This window comes from Cheilinus undulatus, linkage group 13 (genome assembly GCF_018320785.1).
Source record: "Cheilinus undulatus linkage group 13, ASM1832078v1, whole genome shotgun sequence".
Lineage (NCBI taxonomy): Eukaryota > Metazoa > Chordata > Actinopteri > Labriformes > Labridae > Cheilinus > Cheilinus undulatus.
This window is the reverse complement of record NC_054877.1, coordinates 32,778,220-32,798,037: the sequence shown is the minus strand read 5'-3', so window position 1 is coordinate 32,798,037 and position 19,818 is coordinate 32,778,220. Positions and strand designations below refer to the sequence as shown.

Below are 19,818 nucleotides of genomic sequence, written 5' to 3'. Positions count from 1 at the left end.
TAGCATTGTTCAAAATGTGGTGTAGCCCAAACCCTGAAAAAGAGCCCCATACCATTATCCCTCCTCTACCGAAATTCATAGTCGGCACAAAGCCAAACCCAGACTTGTCCATCTGACTGCCAAACAGGGAGGCGTGATTCATCACTCCACAGAACACGTTTCTACTGCTCCAGCAGTGTCGGTGTGCTGTACACAACTCCATCCAACGCTTGGCATTGGACTTAGTGTTATGAGGCTTGCATGCAGCTGCATGGCCATGGAAACCCATTCCATCACACAGTTTTTGTGCTTACATTAATGCCAGTGGAAGTTCAGACTGGTCTTCTGCTTCGTGGCTAAGTTTCTGTTGTTCCTAAACCTTTCCACTTTCTAATAATAACATTACAGTGAAATATCAAGCAGAGATGAAAATTCATTGTCTTAGTGCAAAGGTGGCATCCATCACAGTATCACGCTTGATTTTATTTTAGTTAGTTTTGAAAGCACACTGTACAGTTTTAGTTAGTTTTTGGTAATTGTTAGTTTTTATTTGGTTTCAGTTAACTAAAATGATTTTTTTTATCTTAGTTTTAGTTATTTTGTTAGTTTTAGTTAACTATAATAACCTTGGCACATACATGAATAAAGTTGTACTGGTATATCTTCAACAGGTGTTTTTTTTATGGATAGCTACTGCAATAAATCTAAAAGACTGGCATGGGCTCCTATCACAACAAAATAGCTCTGCATCTGACATCAGAATGTAGGTTTGTTTGAATATTCAACTTCTCTTGGGAAGGTTCCTAACTGATGGAATTGACCTGGAAGTACGAGAGTGTTGGACATGATAAGGGATGTTTGAATCCACTAAATTGAGGAAAGGAGCTTCATTGCTGCCTATATTATCTCCTTTAGAGTAGAACCTGGACTTTTTAAAAAAACTCCCTTTGATTACTCTGCACAATTTTTTTAACATGTATTTTTTTGGTTAATCCATTGAAATTAATGCATTACTTTGGCAGACCTATGAATAGCACTGCTTATAAATGCCAGGCACCAAAAATAAACACAAACTGAAATGTCATCACAGGCACCATCAGTTTTTTGGGCTATAATTCTCCAAGCTTTATTTATCTTATACACATAAAAGCTTTTATTCCCATTGTTTTCTCTCAACATCTATTTTTGGAACAAGGAAAAGCTTCTTTTTTCATTAATCACGGCTTAAGTGTACCAAATCATTGATTATATAACTTTTTGTCTTGCATGTGATTGTTATAAGATCACATTTAAAATGAGTGCAAAAGTGATCTATAGGTTGAACCAAGTGGCAAAAAAATCCACCATCACTGAGGGTATACATTCTAATACAGTAATGTTTAGTTCTATGCTGTAAATGAATCTGACAAAAAGGGAGAAGTTTAGTAGAGGCATGGAAAATGCTCAAACTACAGAGTCACATGGTACAAAACCCCAAGAGTGCAGACTGCTGGGTTCCCAGCTGTCAGCGGTCTGATTCAGTTACAGAATGTAAACCCCCATGAAGTATTGACCTCTTATAGAGTCACCCTGTATCACATTTTCATGAACATGGAGGAATCAGGGGCTCTGACACATAATGGTTAACATATTCTCTCACGCTTTCTCTACAGAGCCCTCAGACCTCCTTTGGGCAGGACTTGCTGTCCTTGTCAGTTTGTGCCGCCCAGATGTCACTGACCCAACAAACATTTGCACAGAGGATGTTTGAGACTGAACACAGAGCCACTAATTCCTCCTTGATGCGTAAATCCTCAAAATAGGGAAAAGGCTAGAAAACTGAAAAAAAAAATCAGGATAAGAAACAGTGCAAATTGTAAAATTTTCTTTCACATGGCATTTTAAACTTCAAAAATAAAGATTACAACCTTTTTCTAGCAGATGTTCAGATTGTGGCAAACTTAATACTTTTTGTAACTTTTTCATGCTTTTCAAGACCACATTTGAAACAAATGTCTTCACTGTTCACATTTTATTGATCAATAGGAGGGGTCGACTGGCATCGTTTTTTATCAGTGCCGTTACTAATACCAATTATTTCACAATTATGAGACTGATGGCCAAGTTTTGGAACTGAAATGCATTTAGAGTAAAAATAAGCCATTAGTAAGTTTCAATAATTTAACATTTAGTTTGCAACACGTGATTAGATGTAACCTAATCAAGCATGGCTACTTCCACTAATTACTGAAGCTCATGCACAACATTAGAGTTCAGTTTTTACCTCAAAGAACTGTACACATTTCATAGCTCATGTATGTATTATATGGTAATATAAGTGCTTAGATTTTTCACTTACGTAAATGTAGTTATACCACAGTGTCAAATTACTCTCAATACAACTGCATTGAAAAATATCATTGTAAACTGGATTACAACCACTGATGCAATAATTTGTTTTTTTCACTTCAGTAAATTTAAGCTCATTGAGATAGTTTTCAGGTTTTTACTGAGGGCCCTGTTAAGAAAAATGCAAGGCTGACAGGGCCATTTTAATATACCTTACCTTAAGTGTGTTAAAGTTAGTAAAACTGATCAAATGTAGGTTATTGATATGTTATTGGTTGAATATCCTTGAAGAAAAATAGCCACGTCAAGGGCTGTCAAGAGAAATGACGAATCATTGTCAAGGATTTTGGGCTACTTGATTAAATTTAAGGATGGTCCTGGTCCGCCCTAGCTACCACTAGACCTGCCACTGAGATTTTCAAAATGGAATCAGCGTGGATTTTTATTCACATTTTTTACCTGTGTAAATAATTAATTGAAATAAACTCAACATTTTGACAGCACTAGTTGTAAATATTGGCAGAAATTAATATCATGCATCCCTATAGGACATGTATTTTTGCCACCCTGATAATGAAACAGCTTTAAAAAAGAAAACAAATGGTTCATTCTCACAGGGATTGTGTAAAAGATTACAAATCTGGTGATAAACCTAGGTGAACTGAGTTAACATGATACCTTCCATTAAAGACATGCTTTGCGTAGTTCAGAAATGGTGTTAACTTTTTATTTTTCAAGAATCCCTGCTCTTTTCTTAAAATACACTTAGTACTGTCTGCAGTAAATGTATTTCATTTGCAAAAGCAGACTTAATATCTTTGTGTTTTCATAGGGGTGTTACAATCCTCATTTAAAGGGCATGGTTTCTTACAGCTACAGTAACAAACGCCATCACACCGGCCACCACCTAGCTAATGCTTGAAAACTGCTGATGCATTGACCTCTGAATCCAATATCTGTTTGGTTCTATTTGATTAGACAGCCTTGAACATAAATATCATAACAGTACTGATTGATTTGGACAAACTTCCTTCCCTCTTCTACATCAAATAGTCTGAGAAAAACAAAATGTAAGGAACCCTGAAAACAAACTAGGTTTGGGCATCGAAAGGTAACTCATTATTATGAAATGATGCAAGTCCGATTAAATGCTAGGCTTCACCCTAACCCTAAACATATTTCTCTTCTTTTTTTAGGGCTGTCTGACATTATCTCAATGTTTTCTTCTTCATTCAACAACTTCTTTGGCCAACAAACTTCTGCTCATGTTACCATCAATCATGCACTGTGGGGAGTCAAAAACAAAGAAAATTGTGAATCAAACGGGCAGGTAAATTTGTCTAAAGGGTCATATATTCTAAATCAAAATATCAATATTTGGCATAATGATTTAAAACTGTGTCACACACATCAGGATGGAGATAAATACCCCTATAGATATTTTGCCCTGGCCCTATCACACTCTATGCTACTTTAACCATGCACTAGAAAATTACTTTGTGATTCCTGTGTGCACAGACAATAACAAGACTTTTGAAACCACTCATGCATGCGGTGTTGTTTGTGTATGTTTGAGTGTATAGGGTCATGTGGTAAGGGAGCTATTTTAACAAGCACAGGATGAAGTGCAGCCTAAATGTGTAAATCATTCCTGGAGGCCACAGGAAAACATTGGCCAGTGCAGTTAAATATTGTCTGCAGCTGATTAAATTATCTCTGCTATTATAACAAACCTCTTATCATAGGACTTATACCAACAGGCTGTAATCTCCACCTAGATTGTGATAAACTTACATCACATGTTATAATGTAGCAATATATTTACTCTTCCCTAGAGCCTATGAAACCCTGTATTCTCCTCCTCTTGCCTAATCTCCTTACTGTACTGAGAGTAGTAGCTGGCAGCAAGCCACTGGTATCCAAATCAGGAGGTTCAACCATAATATTAAAGGATTAATGCTGTGCTGGCACCATTGGTGGTGATAAAACAGCTGTGTTGCAAAATTAAAGTCTTTTTCAGCCAAATGATGAGATGGAAAAATAATAATTAAGTGAGATGAAATGATTAAAAACTGCTTTTTGTCCCAGTAGATAAATCCAGACTGGTTTATACCAATTTCTCCTTACATTTTATGCACACTCTCAGGGGTAGTTTAATAACCAGGACCTGCATAGAGACTCGACTTCTCATCAGCAGTCACATTCCTCAGGTATTTTGAATCAGCTTATGATAGCAAAGGTATGACAGCAACCTGACCAGAAACGTGTAAACAGTCACTTGTCAGTCAGATGTGCCACAGCGAGTATCCCAGTATACACAGGATAACGGTCGGTCAGTTAAAACAAAGTAGCATACTACATCAGGTTAAATACCCTCAATGAAAAATGATTGTGTAGTGGGATTACCTGGAAGTAGAAAGACTTTTTCACCCAGGCCCGAGGAAACAGACCCTTCGCCATCACAGAAATAGCTCATCTCAATACGTGGACCTGGCTGTGGGAGATCATCCAAAACACACGGAGGTAAGCGTCTTCAACATAAACGATCTGGTCTACAAATCAAGGAGAAATTACTTCATGGATTCCGATTTAACCTTACTACAATCGACTGTGAGCTCGGACTGTCGCTGTGTTTAGTTCGTCTGAATCGCTCACATATTGCACTTTGCCTGCGCCTCAGCTCCAGCTCGCTTCCTTGCAGCAGCTGCCGATTTTCAACCAAGGCAGCATATCTCCTGAAGCTGGATAAAAAAAAACCGGAGGTTCACAGCGCATGCGTACAGAGTACGATTAAGTTTTAACCTTCATCAGTTTGAGTCGTCAACCAAACTTGAAAATGTGTCGGAATCAGTATATTATCGCACACGACTTGCGCTAATCAAGCGATTCATTCTGAGTATTCTGTGGCAGTTCAAAGTCGAAAGGTATGACCGGGCCAAGCTAGCATGCATGAGCTTTACAGACTTCCGGTGTTGTGTCAAAAAAAGTCATCAAGGAGAATTTTTTTCCACTTCGCGGGAGCGCGCGTGGCTATTATTTTTAGATGGTTGATCAGTGGTGGAAAATCATCTCAAGTTTATATGTGATGTGTATTTTTAGAAGGAAAAGGGTCATCTTCTTTATAATGTCAACTGACAACAAAAACATTAGCCAGGAAACTTAAAAAATGAAATCGTGTTATTCAGCAGGTATGTATTGATATAGATTTATATAAATATGGTAACTTATATAAATGTAATTATATATAATATAATAATGATGTTTGTTATATATTTTAAAAAATAGAGGAAATTGAGAGTTTGGCATTTTTGTTGCATATAAAAGTCAAACACACATCTTTCAAAAATCTTAAAATTTCCTTATTTCACCATCAAGATCCCATTAGAGGTAAAGCTTTCTGGGGCCCTCATGGAGGGGCACATGGTGGTTAGCAAACACACAGTCCATCCTATATTTAATCAATAGTGACTTTTGTTTAAATTCTTTCACCCATCATTACACATTCAGCAACAAAAGGTAAACAATTTATCTATTGTTGCCTCGTTCCGAAATGTAAACCCCTTTTCTTAAAATGCTATGAGCTTTTATTTTGTAATATCAATGTGGGTGGGCTTATTGACAACAACAATAATGTCACTATGTATAGCCAATGATAAGGCCTGCAATGTTTTATTTTTTTTCAGTCCACTCCAAAGCTGACTGGATCCAGGCCCTGGAGGTGTAGGTTGACCAGTGGGCTATTGTTAACTACAGATCCCACTTGCATCTTTCTAAACTTAACACAAAAAGTAAGGAAATTTGAGTTTGGTTGAGTATTTCTTGGTTGTAACAATGCTTCTTGGCAATAAATCTTATACCATTTGAAAGCCTGTTTATTACCCTCTTAAATGGTGCCACATTTGTAAGGAACATTCATTTGTGGGATGAGCAGCAGAGTTGAGTATGTGGGTTGCGCCCATGAAAAATTTGCCAAATCTTCTCTGCCAATGCCGAACAGCATATTTTGCTGTTGCTATTAACTCATTTTGAGCTTCTGGTACCCCTAGGTGAGCATGGGCCCTGCTACAGTGGTCAGTAGGTGTCTGCTCCAAGAAACGGCATGCCATGTTTGACTGCTCTGGATAGGGCCCGTGCGATAGGGCAACTTTAAGCAGGTGTTCCACAAAACCAAGTTACGGCATTGTTTGGAGTGAGCCCTAGTACCATCTCCAAACTGAAGGCCAAGTTCCATATAACAGGGGATGTCAGAGACATCCTGTACTGTAGGCTGTCTTCTACAGATTTGCAGTCAAGGTTTGCAGGACGATATGGCTGACGGCTCCCTGCCCAGACAACCCGGAACAGACTGCACGCAGCCAATTTCCGGTCTAGGGCTGCTAGGAGGCCTGCCATGACTGCCCTTCACCGTCAGGCCCATTTGCGCTGGTGTCGGCAACATGTGCACTGGGACCTGAACATGTGGAGGAACGTTATGTTCAGCAATGAGTCCAGATTCTGCCAATTTGATCATAAGTTCAAAGTGTGGAGAAGATGTGGAGAACACTATGCTGATTGCTTCACCGATAGAGTAACATCTTTTGGTGGAGGCAGTGTGATAGTGTGGGGCAGCGTCTCCCTCACTGGAAAAACAAGGCTTGTCATCACTGGAGGCAATCTCAGTGCAGAGAGATATTGAGATGAGATTCTGCAACCAGTGGCAATCCCATATCTCCACAGTCTGGGACCAAACTATCCTCCAAGATGACAACGCTTGTCCCTACAGAGCAGGGTTTATCAGAGACTACCTCCAGAATTTAGGAGTGGAGAGGATGGAATAGCCTGCCAGCAGTCCTGACATCAACCCCATTGAACACTTGTGGAATCAGCTTGGGCATGCTGTTCGTGCCAGAGTGACCAACACAACCATGTTGGCTAACTTGCAACAAATGCTGGTTGAAGAATGGGATGCCATCCCACAGCAGTGTGTGACCAGGCTGGTGACCAGCATGAGGAGGAGGTGCCAGGCTGTTGTGGCTGTGTATATTTCTTCCACACGCTGCTGAGGCTCCTGTTTGTCAAATGAATAAATTGTTAAATTGCCAATATGTCTTGTTTCTTCAAACTTCAATCATTCAATCCACCAAACACCAAACAAGAGTCAATGGCAGAATAAGCTGTTCGGCATTGGCAGAGAAGATATGGCAAATTTTTCATGGGCGCAACCCACATACTCAGCTCTGCTGCTCATCCCACAAATGTATGTTCCTTACAAATGTGGCACCATTTAAAAGGGTAATAAACAGGCTTTCCAACGGTATAAGATTTATTGCTATGAAAAATTGTTACACCAAAGGAGTAATCTACCAAACACAAATTTCCTTACTTCTTGTGCTAAGTTTATTCATAAATGCCATCTGGGGAGGGGCCAATTTAGTGGCTCTTTCAGGGGCCCGGCCACTCCTCTGGGCAGACCTGACTACCGTGCCAAACATCTACATCACATGGAATTTCTTAACTAGACTTCTGTTCATATAACAACACTGATCAACCTCCTACCAAATGAGGGACAAATGTTTAAAAATCTCGTATATTGTGCTACACAGTGATACGCACTTCCGTGAAGTGCATACAATCCTTAACTGTTAAGTTTCCTCTGCACATCTCTTAAAAAATAAAAGTCTCCAATTCGAAACTCAGCAGCACTCCCGGTCATAACATCCAAATTAAAACTGACCTGTCAACATCACCTGATGATGAAAAAACCGCCACTGGCTTATACTTTGTTATGCTATTCGAAGAATACCTCCGCTAAAGTTAGAATATTTTGAATGATGAAATCTTTGTTCACTGTAATATCTGTCGGTTATTTAGTAATTCCAGTAACGTAGGTTTTTACTTATTTTTACCCACACTAACTGAAAAAAAACCCGCTGAATTATGCTGTGCCATTATGGCATGTTTGACAATGTAAGTACAGTTCAGCATACTACTTTAAGGGGCGGATATGGTCTGCTTAGTTAATGCCCTGCCTACAATTTCAAATGTTTGAAAAAAAGATGAACGTAGCTGCGACAACAACCAGCAGAAGGCGTTTAAGCGCTTCCCATAATGCACTCCCCGATCATCAGCGGGAAACCAAAATGGCGAACGTGTTGGGGGAAAATGAACCGTTTGTTATTTTCTGAGAAAGGCACGAGCCCCACAAGTTTTAGCGATACACTTTGAAGTGGACGCAACCACACAAGGACCGGGATACCACGGGACACTCACAAACTCTTGTTTTTATCGTACGAGTCTTTTGTTGAAGCGGAGGTGACCGAATGAGGTATTGTTGTCATCATGTTTTCCTCCCGTGGGGGGGTGTGGGTCCGACGTTCAGCAACCTGTCCGAGGTTAACGGCTTTACATGGGGATTACTCACGCTAACAACCAGGCCTGGCTGCTACCTTTATCATATATGATTTATTTTATCTCGCAGCATTATGATGAAGTGCGCCTTCTTCTAATAGCTAGTATTGGCCATGCTCAGTCAGTATGCGAACAAAGGGAAACTCAGACTGACGGGCTGGGACGTGAAAGAAACGGGAAAAATCAAAACCACGATGCATAGCATGGTGTATTGAATTACTCTTCGCTACTTCACGGATAAATATCGACCACTGACTGACAAGTTGTATAAATGAACCAACAACTGTCACTCACATTTAAAATACGCATCTATATATATATAAATATTCACAAACGATAAAATGTGCGTATGTTTGAGTTTGAATTGGGGTAGTTATGGAAGTGCTCTTCAATCATTGCCTTGCAGCTATTTTAATGACTGCGTGGCTGTAGTTAATTACCAATTAGCACTAATTATGAGCATAATCACCTGTTGTTTGTGTCAGCTGAAGTGGAAATGGCATGTGTTTCATGGTCACCATTGTTTTCAAACCTTATATAAAACCACACAGTGTATCCTTGTATTTAACATGACCACTACACATACAGGACAGGATTTACAAAGAGATGCACATGTTCAAGGCTGGATTATGAAACTTCACATATCATGGAGTTTCAGGATGGTCCAAGTCATAGTGTAGTTTGTAGTGCTACTGTTTTGAAAGTACATCAGATTGTGAGAAAACCTGCGCTTGACTCTGTTTTGTGTGCGTGTTCATGAAAAGGTAAAAGCACATAGTTCCTCTAAAGCCCCTCATCTCTTAGGAAATTTCCTGTGGTGAAAACAGCTATTGCACATCGCCTAAAAGAACCTTTAAAATGTGATCCATCTTATTTTTATTGTAAATACATTTCTCCACTAACTAACCATACTCTGTCCTTTGGTTCTGTCCTTCAGAGACTCCGGGGTTGTGGATCACCTGTCCGTCCACCACAGAGCTCATCCCCAGCGTCAGCAGCAGCAGGCCTTGTCCTTGTCCCCCACCCATCTCTCTGTGAGGGAAGAGTATGGAGAGGACAGCATGTCTGACAGGTTTACAGAGGGACAGGACGTCTTGGCCCGGTGGTCAGATGGCTTGTTCTACTTGGGGACAATCACAAAGGTAAGTATGAGAGAACAGTTGTGTTGGCACTATCAGCTTTCTATCAAAGTATAAGCCATAGTTCAGCTGATAGGCAGAATAGTTCTCAGATCCCTGGAATTTGGCAACCTTGTTAGGGTTTTTGGCACTTTAAACTGCCCTCTGGATTAGTGCCCTGAAAGGGCCTTCAGATTATGAAATTTAAAACTCCTTTTTTTTTTTTTACTGCTTTATTTAAAACCCGTGTCTATTAGGTAATTTGTCATAGGATGCACAAACTCTTCTTTTTTTATCTTAATTTACACAGCCTGTGGCCCTCTGTGATTTATTGTCTTGAAAATAAAAGATGCCTCTTATTAAGCTTTCATATTTTTATGATATTCTAAACAATCAAATCCATTTTGTGTCCTCCTTCAGATAGATCGAGACAAGCAGCGATGCTTTGTGGTTTTTGAGGATCGGTCAAAGTCTTGGGTGCTCTGGAAGGATATTCAGACAGGTAATGTTACAGGTTTCTTAAATATTTGGGCCTTATTTGAATTAAATCCAGATTTTTATCATTTGCAAATTGCAACTAAAATATTTAATACATGCATTAAGTTTTGCCTAGAAGCATATGCTATTTAGATTCTGTTCAGTTTGATGTTTACTTGCTTGAATTTGCACGTAGAGTTGTCCCCTGTCTGCCTTCTGCAGCCTTATCTCATTACTCCTGTTGCTGGCAGTTAACTGTCCTCAGTGTCTGGCATCAGTACAGCCCCAGTGACGGTGCACATGCTGCATGCACACAGTGTTGTAATGCTGATGCCAGATTCTAACTACACTGCAAAAACCTTGTTTTTTTTTTGCTGACCTCTAGTGGAGATAAGGAATAAATGTACTTTGAGGTTGTGCAATATACATGAACAGCCTTTTAATAAAGGTCATTCCAACCCATTTTGTGGTTGTAATGTCACTATTGATGGTAGATGAATTCAACTGAAGAAATAAACTATTGCAGGCATTGTTTACTATGATGTGTGAACAGTATTAGTTTACCATCACTGCATGTATTCTGCCATGTTTGGGCTTGAAAAAACATGGCCTCTTCCAAAACTTATGAAAGAGCTGACCATATCCTCACTTCTTATGTTATTTTCAGGGGATGAAGATGATGAGGATGAGGATGACGATGACATTGTCTGCTCCATATGCCAGGATGAAACTTCAGAGGAACCCAATGAGATTGTCATTTGTGACAAATGTGGGCAAGGTACTGCATCATCTCTTTTGCTATCATTAACGTCGACATGATTGAAGTGCATTGCTTTTGTTTTTCCCTTAAAAATTCTTATCTGTTCTTCATTTGTTCACCAAAAATAACTTAAGGGATAATTCAGTAGATGTTAGCAGCATGTAAATGTGTTGATTGTCACTCAGGCTATCACCAGCTGTGCCACACCCCGGTCATTGCTGCCTCTGTCATCGACTCAGACGACAAGTGGCTCTGCTCAGAGTGTGAGCTTGCCTCTATGACAAAGGTACAACATTCTTTTGAGCATTAAAAGCATAACATGTGTCTCACAATTTGTTTTTGATACACATATTCACATTAGAAATGTCTGTTTAGTGTGACTCATTGATTGCTTCATTTTAATATGAAAACAAATTGGAAACTAGATTACTAGTTTACTGCAGGATAAATCATAGAGTGAATGCTGTAAATTACTGTCATGTTTATATTCCGGTTAATAAGCATATTTTAATGTTTTACAGAAGGGGGGTTCACACAGGAGGGGAGTGTCTTCAAAAGGCTATATGCAGATTGAGCGAAAGCAACAGCAGCACTTGGGGCTACACCTGTCTTTCCCCTATGCTCTGGAAGATCTGGTGTGGGACGAGGAGCACAAAACAAATGACCAGCAGTGCTACTGCTACTGTGGAGGCCCAGGAGAGTGAGTGAAACATTTTTAAAAGGGGCTTTATAGTGGTTGTATGTTCCATGAAGGGTTGTTTATTTTAATAAGTGGTGTTCATTGCAGTCAGAGCTCTGTGCTGTCGTCGTGGCTCCTGAATCTCAGCTCAGTAACCATGGTCCAGAAGTGTCATCTGGAATAACAATCACTCAATTAGGCATTTTATATTTTTATATAGCACAAGTCATACATGAAATAATGAAGTTGAAAATATGAAAATTGACCACAATAAAATGCAAAAACCATTTGGTTATACTTTAAAATTCTGTGTTATTTCATTATTTGCACTTGAGATGAGGCATTCATAGAATGCAGGATTGAAAGAATATAAAGACCATCATCTATTAGGGTTAATTGACAAAGTTTATTAAAGTCATTGTGAAATATGTGTTTGTAACACATTTTTTCCTGTTGGCCTGTCCTTTTGTGGCTCTTGGTGATTGCTCCTGTTCAGAAGGTAAAGTGTAGAATGAATGTAGGGCAAAGGTTAGTGGGTCATGGAGATGTAACACCCTTCACTAAATTTGGTCCATTGATAGTTAAAGCCTTGAAGTTAATCTCACTAATTGGCCTACATGAGGCATGATAACACAACATAAGAGCAAGACGGTGGTAAAAATTCAATAGAATACAAAAAGAATAAGCAACAGATATTGAATAAACCCCCCCAAAAAACAGGAGCTTTATATAATTGATATTCTGTGCAGTAAATAACAAAATGACTCATGTTAATGTAAAGTGACATGGTACCCTGACTAGCATCCAGTTATGTATACAGCAGGGGTATGATATGAACATAGGATAATAATATAATATCATATAAGGAATTAATATACTACTGTTTGTCATATAGTAATGTCACTGTGTAGCATTAGAGTATGAACTGAAACTCTATTGTGGATGTAAAAAGAAAAACTCCAAAGTACCAGTGGTAGTGATAGTAATAGTAATAATAGTACAGCTTAATATTCATTATTTAACAGAAGAAATGATAAAAAATGTTCACATTTAATCTGTCAGCAACATTGTACCATATCATTTTCTTTGATTCGTTGATGGTAGTGGTGTTTTCTTTCTGTAGTCAAAAGTTACTTATATTCCTCATGCAGCTGTATTAACATCCATTGTTCAGCCATGGAAAGACATCAGGGGTTGGAAAGGGTAGAGACTGTAAAAATTAAAACAAATGAAAGCCAGGCCAATTAAAGTAAGCACAGCTGGCTTAGCTGCTTTTATTAAACACCCCCTCCAGACCTCAGAATCTCTGCAAACAAACATGTTCATGTTTACTAACACTTTTTTAACATAACATTACTTGGTATAACTTACTACCTACTCTGCTGTTGTCTCTTTCCTTGTAGCTGGTACCTGAAGATGCTGCAGTGTGACAGGTGTCAGCAGTGGTTTCATGAGGCCTGTCTTCATTGCTTAAAGATGCCTATGCTGTATGGAGACAGGTAAAAATGCAGATATGTATGTCATAACATCATGAATTTGTGCCGGTGAAAAAGACCTCTGATTGGCCCGATCAGGTCAAGCACTGGTTGGGATTCGTTTATTGAATTAAAATTAACAGTGGCAAAATTACAATATTGCCAAATAGCACTCATTTTAAAACTGAGTAACTTTAAGAATATTAAAAAAAAGTTTACTTTTTAAATAAACACTTTGAGCAACATTTATTTTTCTTGTATCCAATCCTACCTATTGAGTGGAGGGAAAGATCCATGGGTGTGCTTTACCTCTGTGTGGGTTTTTTAAATTTTTAGGTAACACTGTCTTGTGCAACACACCCTATATTCATAAGCCATATGATATGCTGTTAAGACCAAAACTGATCATGTTTTTTGTGCATGTGTTTTTTTTTAATTTTATTTTATTAGGTTCTATCTGTTTGTTTGTTCTGTTTGCAACTGTGGACCAGAGTACCTCACCCGTCTGCCTCTCACATGGTGAGTGAATCTTAAAACTTTACTTTGAAAGCAACACATTTTGTTGTGAAATCCAGAAGCATGTGATACCCCCCTCTTCACAAATTAGTGTTTATTTTAATTGCAATGTCCTACTTACACCAAATACCAGAGACTCAAAAATAAGCTTCAGTCTGACATGTGCTTTGTTTTTCTTTTGACCAGCAGCAGCTCCACTTATGAGTTCTTGAAATTCCTGCATCCTTTTGCATCTTCCTGTTTTCATCCATAGTGTTTTTTCCCCCTAAAATCAAATTTTTAAACCACTTTCTTGTTTCAGGGATGATGTCACACACCTGAGCCTGTACAACCTGAGTGTGATCCACAAGAAGAAGTACTTTGACTCTGAGATGGAGCTGATGGCATACATCAATGAAAACTGGGAGCTGCTGCAGCTGGGGGAGGTCATTACTCTACAAATTCATGTTTGATTTCTCAATGACTTTTTTAAAAGCTCTAAGCAACATTTCTTTTGAGCTTTCCACTGAACATTCAGACACATTATATTTATATAGCTTTAGATTTGCAGACACATTACAGTGTTCACGTTTTAGATCTGGTTCTCATTAAGTTTCCAGCATAAAGAATTAATCCCAAGTGGTGCTGGGACAATTGAGCCACACTGGTAGCTTCTTGTTGTAATTATTTTAAAATTATCTGTGAATTCTAGTTCTGAAACCATATGTAGTTAACTTTCTGAATGCTCTCCCCCTTCTCCCTTTTCACCCTGTTTTTCCTGTTTGGTTGCCTCCCCTCCTCTGTCTGTAGCTCACCAACACTCCAAGATCAGAGCGATATGAAAGTGTTCTGGAGGCATTAAACAACAATAACAGCATGTAAGTTATTCCTTCACTAGTTAGTGGTAACCCCTATCTCTGTGACCTTCTCATCCTTACACTGCTCTCTTTTAGGTTCATGTCAGGAAAGGAAGTGAAGAAAAAGAAGCACTTGTTCGGGCTGAGAATCCGTTTCCCTCCTGCCCCTCCCAACTCGGAGCCGACCAGCAGAGTGATGGAGAGGGCTTCACATGAGATCACCATCAAGGGATGCAAGTCCAACAAAGCCCTAGCTGGCATGCGGTAGGAAGACATTTTGATGTTAATCTAATTTAAAAAATGAATGGATGACCATATATTCCTTAGCAGTCTTCTATACAGTGTAAAAAAAGTGATGTTTTCCACTGACTGCATGACAGTCATTGTGTTATCAATACACATCTGTCCTTGGTTGTGATTCTTTTGAAATCCTGTTATTGTTGCTCTAGGACCTGCAGTACTTTAACCAACGGCACAGAGAAGAAGAAAAAGAAGCAAGGAGAGCGTCCTCCATCTAAATCACAATGCTCCACTGCACTCTTATCCCAGGTGGGTGTTTATGCATTTCTTTGTGTCTTACTGGGCATAAGCCTGATATGCACATCATTGTTAAAGGGATACTTCAACATTTTGGCAAATTCGCACATTGCCATAATCCCTGTAGTCTTAGTAGTAGGTTCGTTACCTTCAGTTGTCGGTGCAAGCTATTTTTAGATCAGTGCTGCTGAGTTCGGACCTGCTGTGCCAACTCAATGTAAGCAGACGGTATTCCGGCTTTCCCTCATCAAACTCATCAAAAACACAATCCAACAACTCCAAAACGCTCTCGTGGCCAAGTTGTGACCTGCACATTCACCACGCTATGAAATAATCATGGAACATTATGAGACGGAGATGTTTTAAAGCTAAATGCAAAGCCAGAACTACACTCAAGACATGGCTGCTGCACTGTCACTCCGCCCAGTGGTTTACTCAAGAAATATTTCCGAGTATTTGCTTCATGTGTCGTAATGTTACATAATTTTACATGATATTTCATAGCGTGGTGAATGTGCAGGTCACAACTTGGCCATGAGAGCGTTTTGGAGTTGTTGGATTGTGTTTTTGATGAGTTTGATGAGGGAAAGCCAGAATACCATCTGCTTACATTGAGTTGGCACAGCAGCTCCGAAGCGCTCCGAACTCGGCAGCGTCGATCTAGAAACAGCTTGCACCGACAACTGAAGGTAGCGAACCTATTACTAAGACTATAGGAATTATGGCAATGGATGAATTTGCCAAAATGTTGAAGTATCCCTTTAAGAGCCAACGCACTTTCTTTTGCTGGGGATATTGATACCTTAAATCAAAGGGGTATTAAAGAGAAGTTTTTAAAAGTTTATCCTTTTTTTCTTTCATAGGAAATGAGAAAACCTTTGCCAATGGTGGCCAACACGTTGGATCACATAAGCTCTGTCAAGTAAGTGAACAACTGTGGTGTACAAGATTACAGTTATCACTATTCCACTCTGTAAAGGTAAAACAATTGCACTGCCAGATGAAACCAACCTTCATTTTTTAATGAATGATGAGAGAAGTAAACATTAAAATTTCACTGATGGCTCATTGAATTAGCTGATCATTTTCAGCGCCTTTTTCTGCTTCATCCCTCTCTTTCACATTTAACCCACCCCAAATAACCAGGAGTGAGAGGTCCCTGCTGTCCTCAGATGTGGAATCTATAGGAGCCCTTAGCACCACAGAAACTACCTCAACAAGCCTTTCAAGACAGTCTAGGTATGTTTGTTTTGTAACCACACGTATTCATTTCTCACATCAGTAATTCTGTTGATGGTGGTGATTCTTTTTTGTATGTCTGGTCATTCACAACAGTTTTCACAATGATTTGTAAGGACCTGTTGGGTCAGTAGCTGATGTTTGAACTCTTGTCTTTTCCTCTTGCATTGTCATGAGGTTAAAACTTGTCTTCTGTATACTTCTGTTGACTGATTTGCTTCCATAACAAATTGATGCATTTGTACTTTTTGCCTGTATAATGTTTTTCTAATTTAACAGTGAGCTATTTGATTTTTCCTTTAAAGCCTCTGTAGCTCCAGCAAGACGCGCACTACAGCCAGCACTATTCCTGTTTCAGCTCCACCCTTAAAAAGGAAACGCGGACGACCACGACGGGCCCTGCAGCCTCCCAATCCAGAGATCCCCCCTCCTGCCCCTGCAGACCCAGACCCATCAACTACAGAGGTGCTGAGCCCACTCCCAGGGCTTCACTCTACAGACATAGTTCATGGCATGGACCCCAACAGCCAGCTCTCCCACCTTAAGAGCTCCATCAGCAGCTATTTTGGAGCAGCAGGGCGGCTTGCTTGTGGGGAGAAGTACAAAGTCCTGGCACGAAGGGTCACCCTTGATGGCAAGGTGCAGTACCTGGTAGAGTGGGAAGGAGTCACTGCTTCCTAGACTGGTCAACATCACATCCTACTTGTGGCTGAAGGAGGTTTACGGTTGTGCTGAAGACATTACACAGCATACATTGAGAGCATTAGCTGATATGCCTGTGTTTAGTTTAGACAGGCGCTACTTCAGCCTGATACTCTCACTGTAAAGCCTGTGAAGTCGGGCATACTCTGTGCGATTTCAAGCTGACTCTCTAACAGTCATGTTATAAAGTCTGTGACTGAATCCCTTACAATGCATGACAACTGTTCATGATTTATGTGCCCACATTATAGTCAGATGGTCATGCACCACCTGAGAGCTCACTGTCCGAGTGAAGTCAGGACAGACTGTGACAGAAATCTGTGGAGTTTCCTTTAAAAAAGTCTGACCTAGCCTACTGAGGTTGAAGCCTTATTGAGTCATATCCTCTTGCACCCTCTCTCTGTCTCTCTCTTTCTCTCTGTCTCTTTATTACACACACAAGCAGCATCCCCCATCTGTGTTAGCTGGAGGTCCACAGGTAGGCATATTTCCCACCTGTGGACCACCAGTTGGATGAAGCCTCAAAAAAGCCATGAGGAAAAAGCCTCAAAGTTTAGGATTCTGCTTGGGGTGCTGCTCTCACTGTGGGAGTGTGTGGAGTCATACAACTAAAATATCAAACACGTCAGAAATCCATTTGACCAGTTGGGAGCAGCTGGTTGGATTGTAATCAGGTCATTGTTGGCCGTCTTATTCCCGAATATACTGCTTGACAACAGCAGTTCAACGAAGTCAGCACAACTTCAAAGCGAGTGGTGCTGACTCAAAATCTGTGTCTGAATCAGGTGAAATTCACACAGTATATGCTCGGCTTTAGGTCAGTGCAGTTCAAGTGACTATAACTTGTGTAAAAATGTCTTTTTCATTATGTTTAAAGATGGCATTCATTTATAAAGACCAGTCACTGTCATTATGTTGTATGTCAGTATTTCTGATTCTAACTCAGAATGTGCTTTGGTTGTTTGCAGAATCTCCTTTTTTTTTAAAGCAAATAATTGATCACTGCACTGCACCCAGAGGCTTTCAGTGACTTGTTCTTGTGCTTTATTTTAAATCCAGTGATGTGCTTTTTTTGTTTCCAGACTGTTTAAGAAACTGTTCTTCTGAAGAATGTAGTTGGTCAGGCATTAAATGTTTGAATGATGGAGGATAAGAGAAAAAGGGGCAATTTCAAATCATCCATTGAACAATTACATGTGTTTTGGTTTAATTTCATTTTCTTCATTATCTTCATTAGCAGATGTGTCCTTTAATGACTGCATCCCCTCCTCCTCCAATCCAAACCTCTTGTTGCCTTGGGCAGGTTAATCCATCAGTTTTTTGAAAAGTGTGCTCATTTGTGAGCAGTTCAGGAGGAACTAGAAACAAGATGTGCTGCTGCAAATGTTTGTTTTATATAGAATTGTACTACATTTATAATTACCCTTTTTCTCTTATCTACTTTCTCATATGCCTTTTTCTGCTCAACTAGGCAGATGTCCCCAACTTTCTTGTTTTTTTTTTTAAGAATTGCTTGCACATATCAGAAATCCTTCAGGCTGTCATCTCATTTTTAAACTAATGATTTGAGTGTTTCAGTTCAGGCATGATGGCAGTTTCATCAAAGATAAAGTTCTTTTTCAAATACTTTTTCGGTTTGGTCGTGATTCAGTAAAAATGTATGTTTTTGGGAAACATGTTTTTCCAAAAGCACTATTTCATTGTATACATGAAATGTTCAGAAGCCTAACCTCAAGAGAAAATGTCCCAACATTGTGGTTTGAAACAACATGATTGTTAGCCTTTGAATTCTTTAAGGACCTATTTAGTGTTACCGTTATCTGATAGAAATTCTTCAAATAAAGTGTTGATATTATGAATGTTATATACCCATTTTTTATACCATGTGTTAAGTTTTTTTATGGCTGCCTATGCAAGTAAATCAAGCAGGATCATACTTAGTCATAAGTTGACCACATGGGAGTTCCAGCATTTTTGTGACAATGGAGCTCAGTTTTTTTCTTTTTTGTATATGATAGATGGACAAACAGCAATTCATTTTTCTTTTACAGTCATGTAGTGTATACACTCAGGATACGCCCAAAAACTTCACTGTATCATAAATGCCAGACATGCAGCTTGACAGGAAGTTTTGTTTAAGTTATTCTCTCAGTGTTGTCAGTCAGTATTTTATGTAATATGCTGCATTTTTTCATATTGCTTTGCCCATATGTATGCATGCTTTTTTTCTATGAGCAAAATTGTAGTTTATTTTTATCGCTACACTTGCTTGTTCAAACTGAGTCAGAAAAGGACCACTGGAAAACTAATATGCTGTATGTAACTACCAAGAGGTAAATGTTCAGTTTGTACGGCTCTCTTGTTATGGGTTGTTTCTCATTCTGTTCAAAAAGACAGACTTTTTTGACATTGATACCTCTTCTTTGTATGGATATAGCTTCTCTTTTCTGTTCAGCCAGGGTCAGCCTACATGCTGTTACCACTGGCTTTCAGCAGGCTTCTGTAGCCAAAGAACATACATTTAACGTCTGCTTTGTCTCTTTAAGATTCTTATTACGTTTATATATATATCATGATATAGGTTGACGTGTTACTTCTGAACCTGTTTAGTTAAAAGATGAATAAACCCCCATATTTTGAACTGCTCTTGCTTTTATTTACCTTAAGACTAATAAAAGTTTATCAGTTTATGACATTGCAACCGTTGAAATTTTGACAGCTCCAGTGTTCGCGCCACTGTTCGCGGCTACTGTAATTGACGGCCATATTTACTAACCAGTTACCA

General features: G+C 39.3%; 2 protein-coding genes across 6 annotated transcripts in view; one reads left to right on the top strand and one right to left on the bottom strand.

The window, feature by feature from the left end:
* dipk1aa (divergent protein kinase domain 1Aa) overlaps positions 1–9,723 on the bottom strand; it is a 21,395-nt gene extending 11,672 nt beyond the window's left edge. The window contains exons 1-2 of one of the 4 annotated variants that reach the window (XM_041802882.1): positions 9,602–9,723; positions 4,714–4,801 (exon numbers count right to left, since the gene is read on the bottom strand). In XM_041802882.1, the coding sequence (XP_041658816.1) occupies positions 4,714–4,767 (54 nt within the window). In that variant the 5' untranslated portion in view covers positions 4,768–4,801; positions 9,602–9,723. Of the gene's footprint in view, positions 1–4,713; positions 5,225–9,601 lie in introns of those variants that run through there. The other 3 variants (XM_041802881.1, XM_041802880.1, XM_041802879.1) reach the window with 3 other exon arrangements.
* Positions 8,384–19,674, top strand: mtf2 (metal response element binding transcription factor 2). 2 transcript variants are annotated; one of them, XM_041802878.1, is made up of 15 exons: positions 8,384–8,611; positions 9,632–9,836; positions 10,233–10,314; positions 10,957–11,067; positions 11,235–11,335; positions 11,571–11,749; positions 13,132–13,227; positions 13,654–13,722; positions 14,021–14,144; positions 14,509–14,576; positions 14,652–14,819; positions 15,005–15,104; positions 15,956–16,014; positions 16,239–16,331; positions 16,637–19,674. In XM_041802878.1, the coding sequence occupies exons 1-15, from the start codon at positions 8,607–8,609 to the stop codon at positions 17,010–17,012; spliced, it is 1,836 nt and encodes a 611-aa protein (XP_041658812.1). In that variant the 5' UTR covers positions 8,384–8,606; the 3' UTR covers positions 17,013–19,674. The 2 variants fall into 2 exon arrangements, with proteins under 2 accessions (XP_041658812.1, XP_041658811.1); XM_041802877.1 differs by lacking the exon at positions 8,384–8,611 and adding an exon at positions 9,266–9,458.
* The last annotated feature ends 144 nt before the right edge of the window (positions 19,675–19,818 follow it).

Excerpts from the sequence above, each read along its gene's own strand:
- mtf2 (XM_041802877.1), top strand. Across the intron at positions 10,315-10,956 it reads CTGGAAGGATATTCAGACAG|GGGATGAAGATGATGAGGAT; the intron begins GTAATGTTACAG and ends TGTTATTTTCAG. Across the intron at positions 14,145-14,508 it reads AGCTGCTGCAGCTGGGGGAG|CTCACCAACACTCCAAGATC; the intron begins GTCATTACTCTA and ends CTCTGTCTGTAG.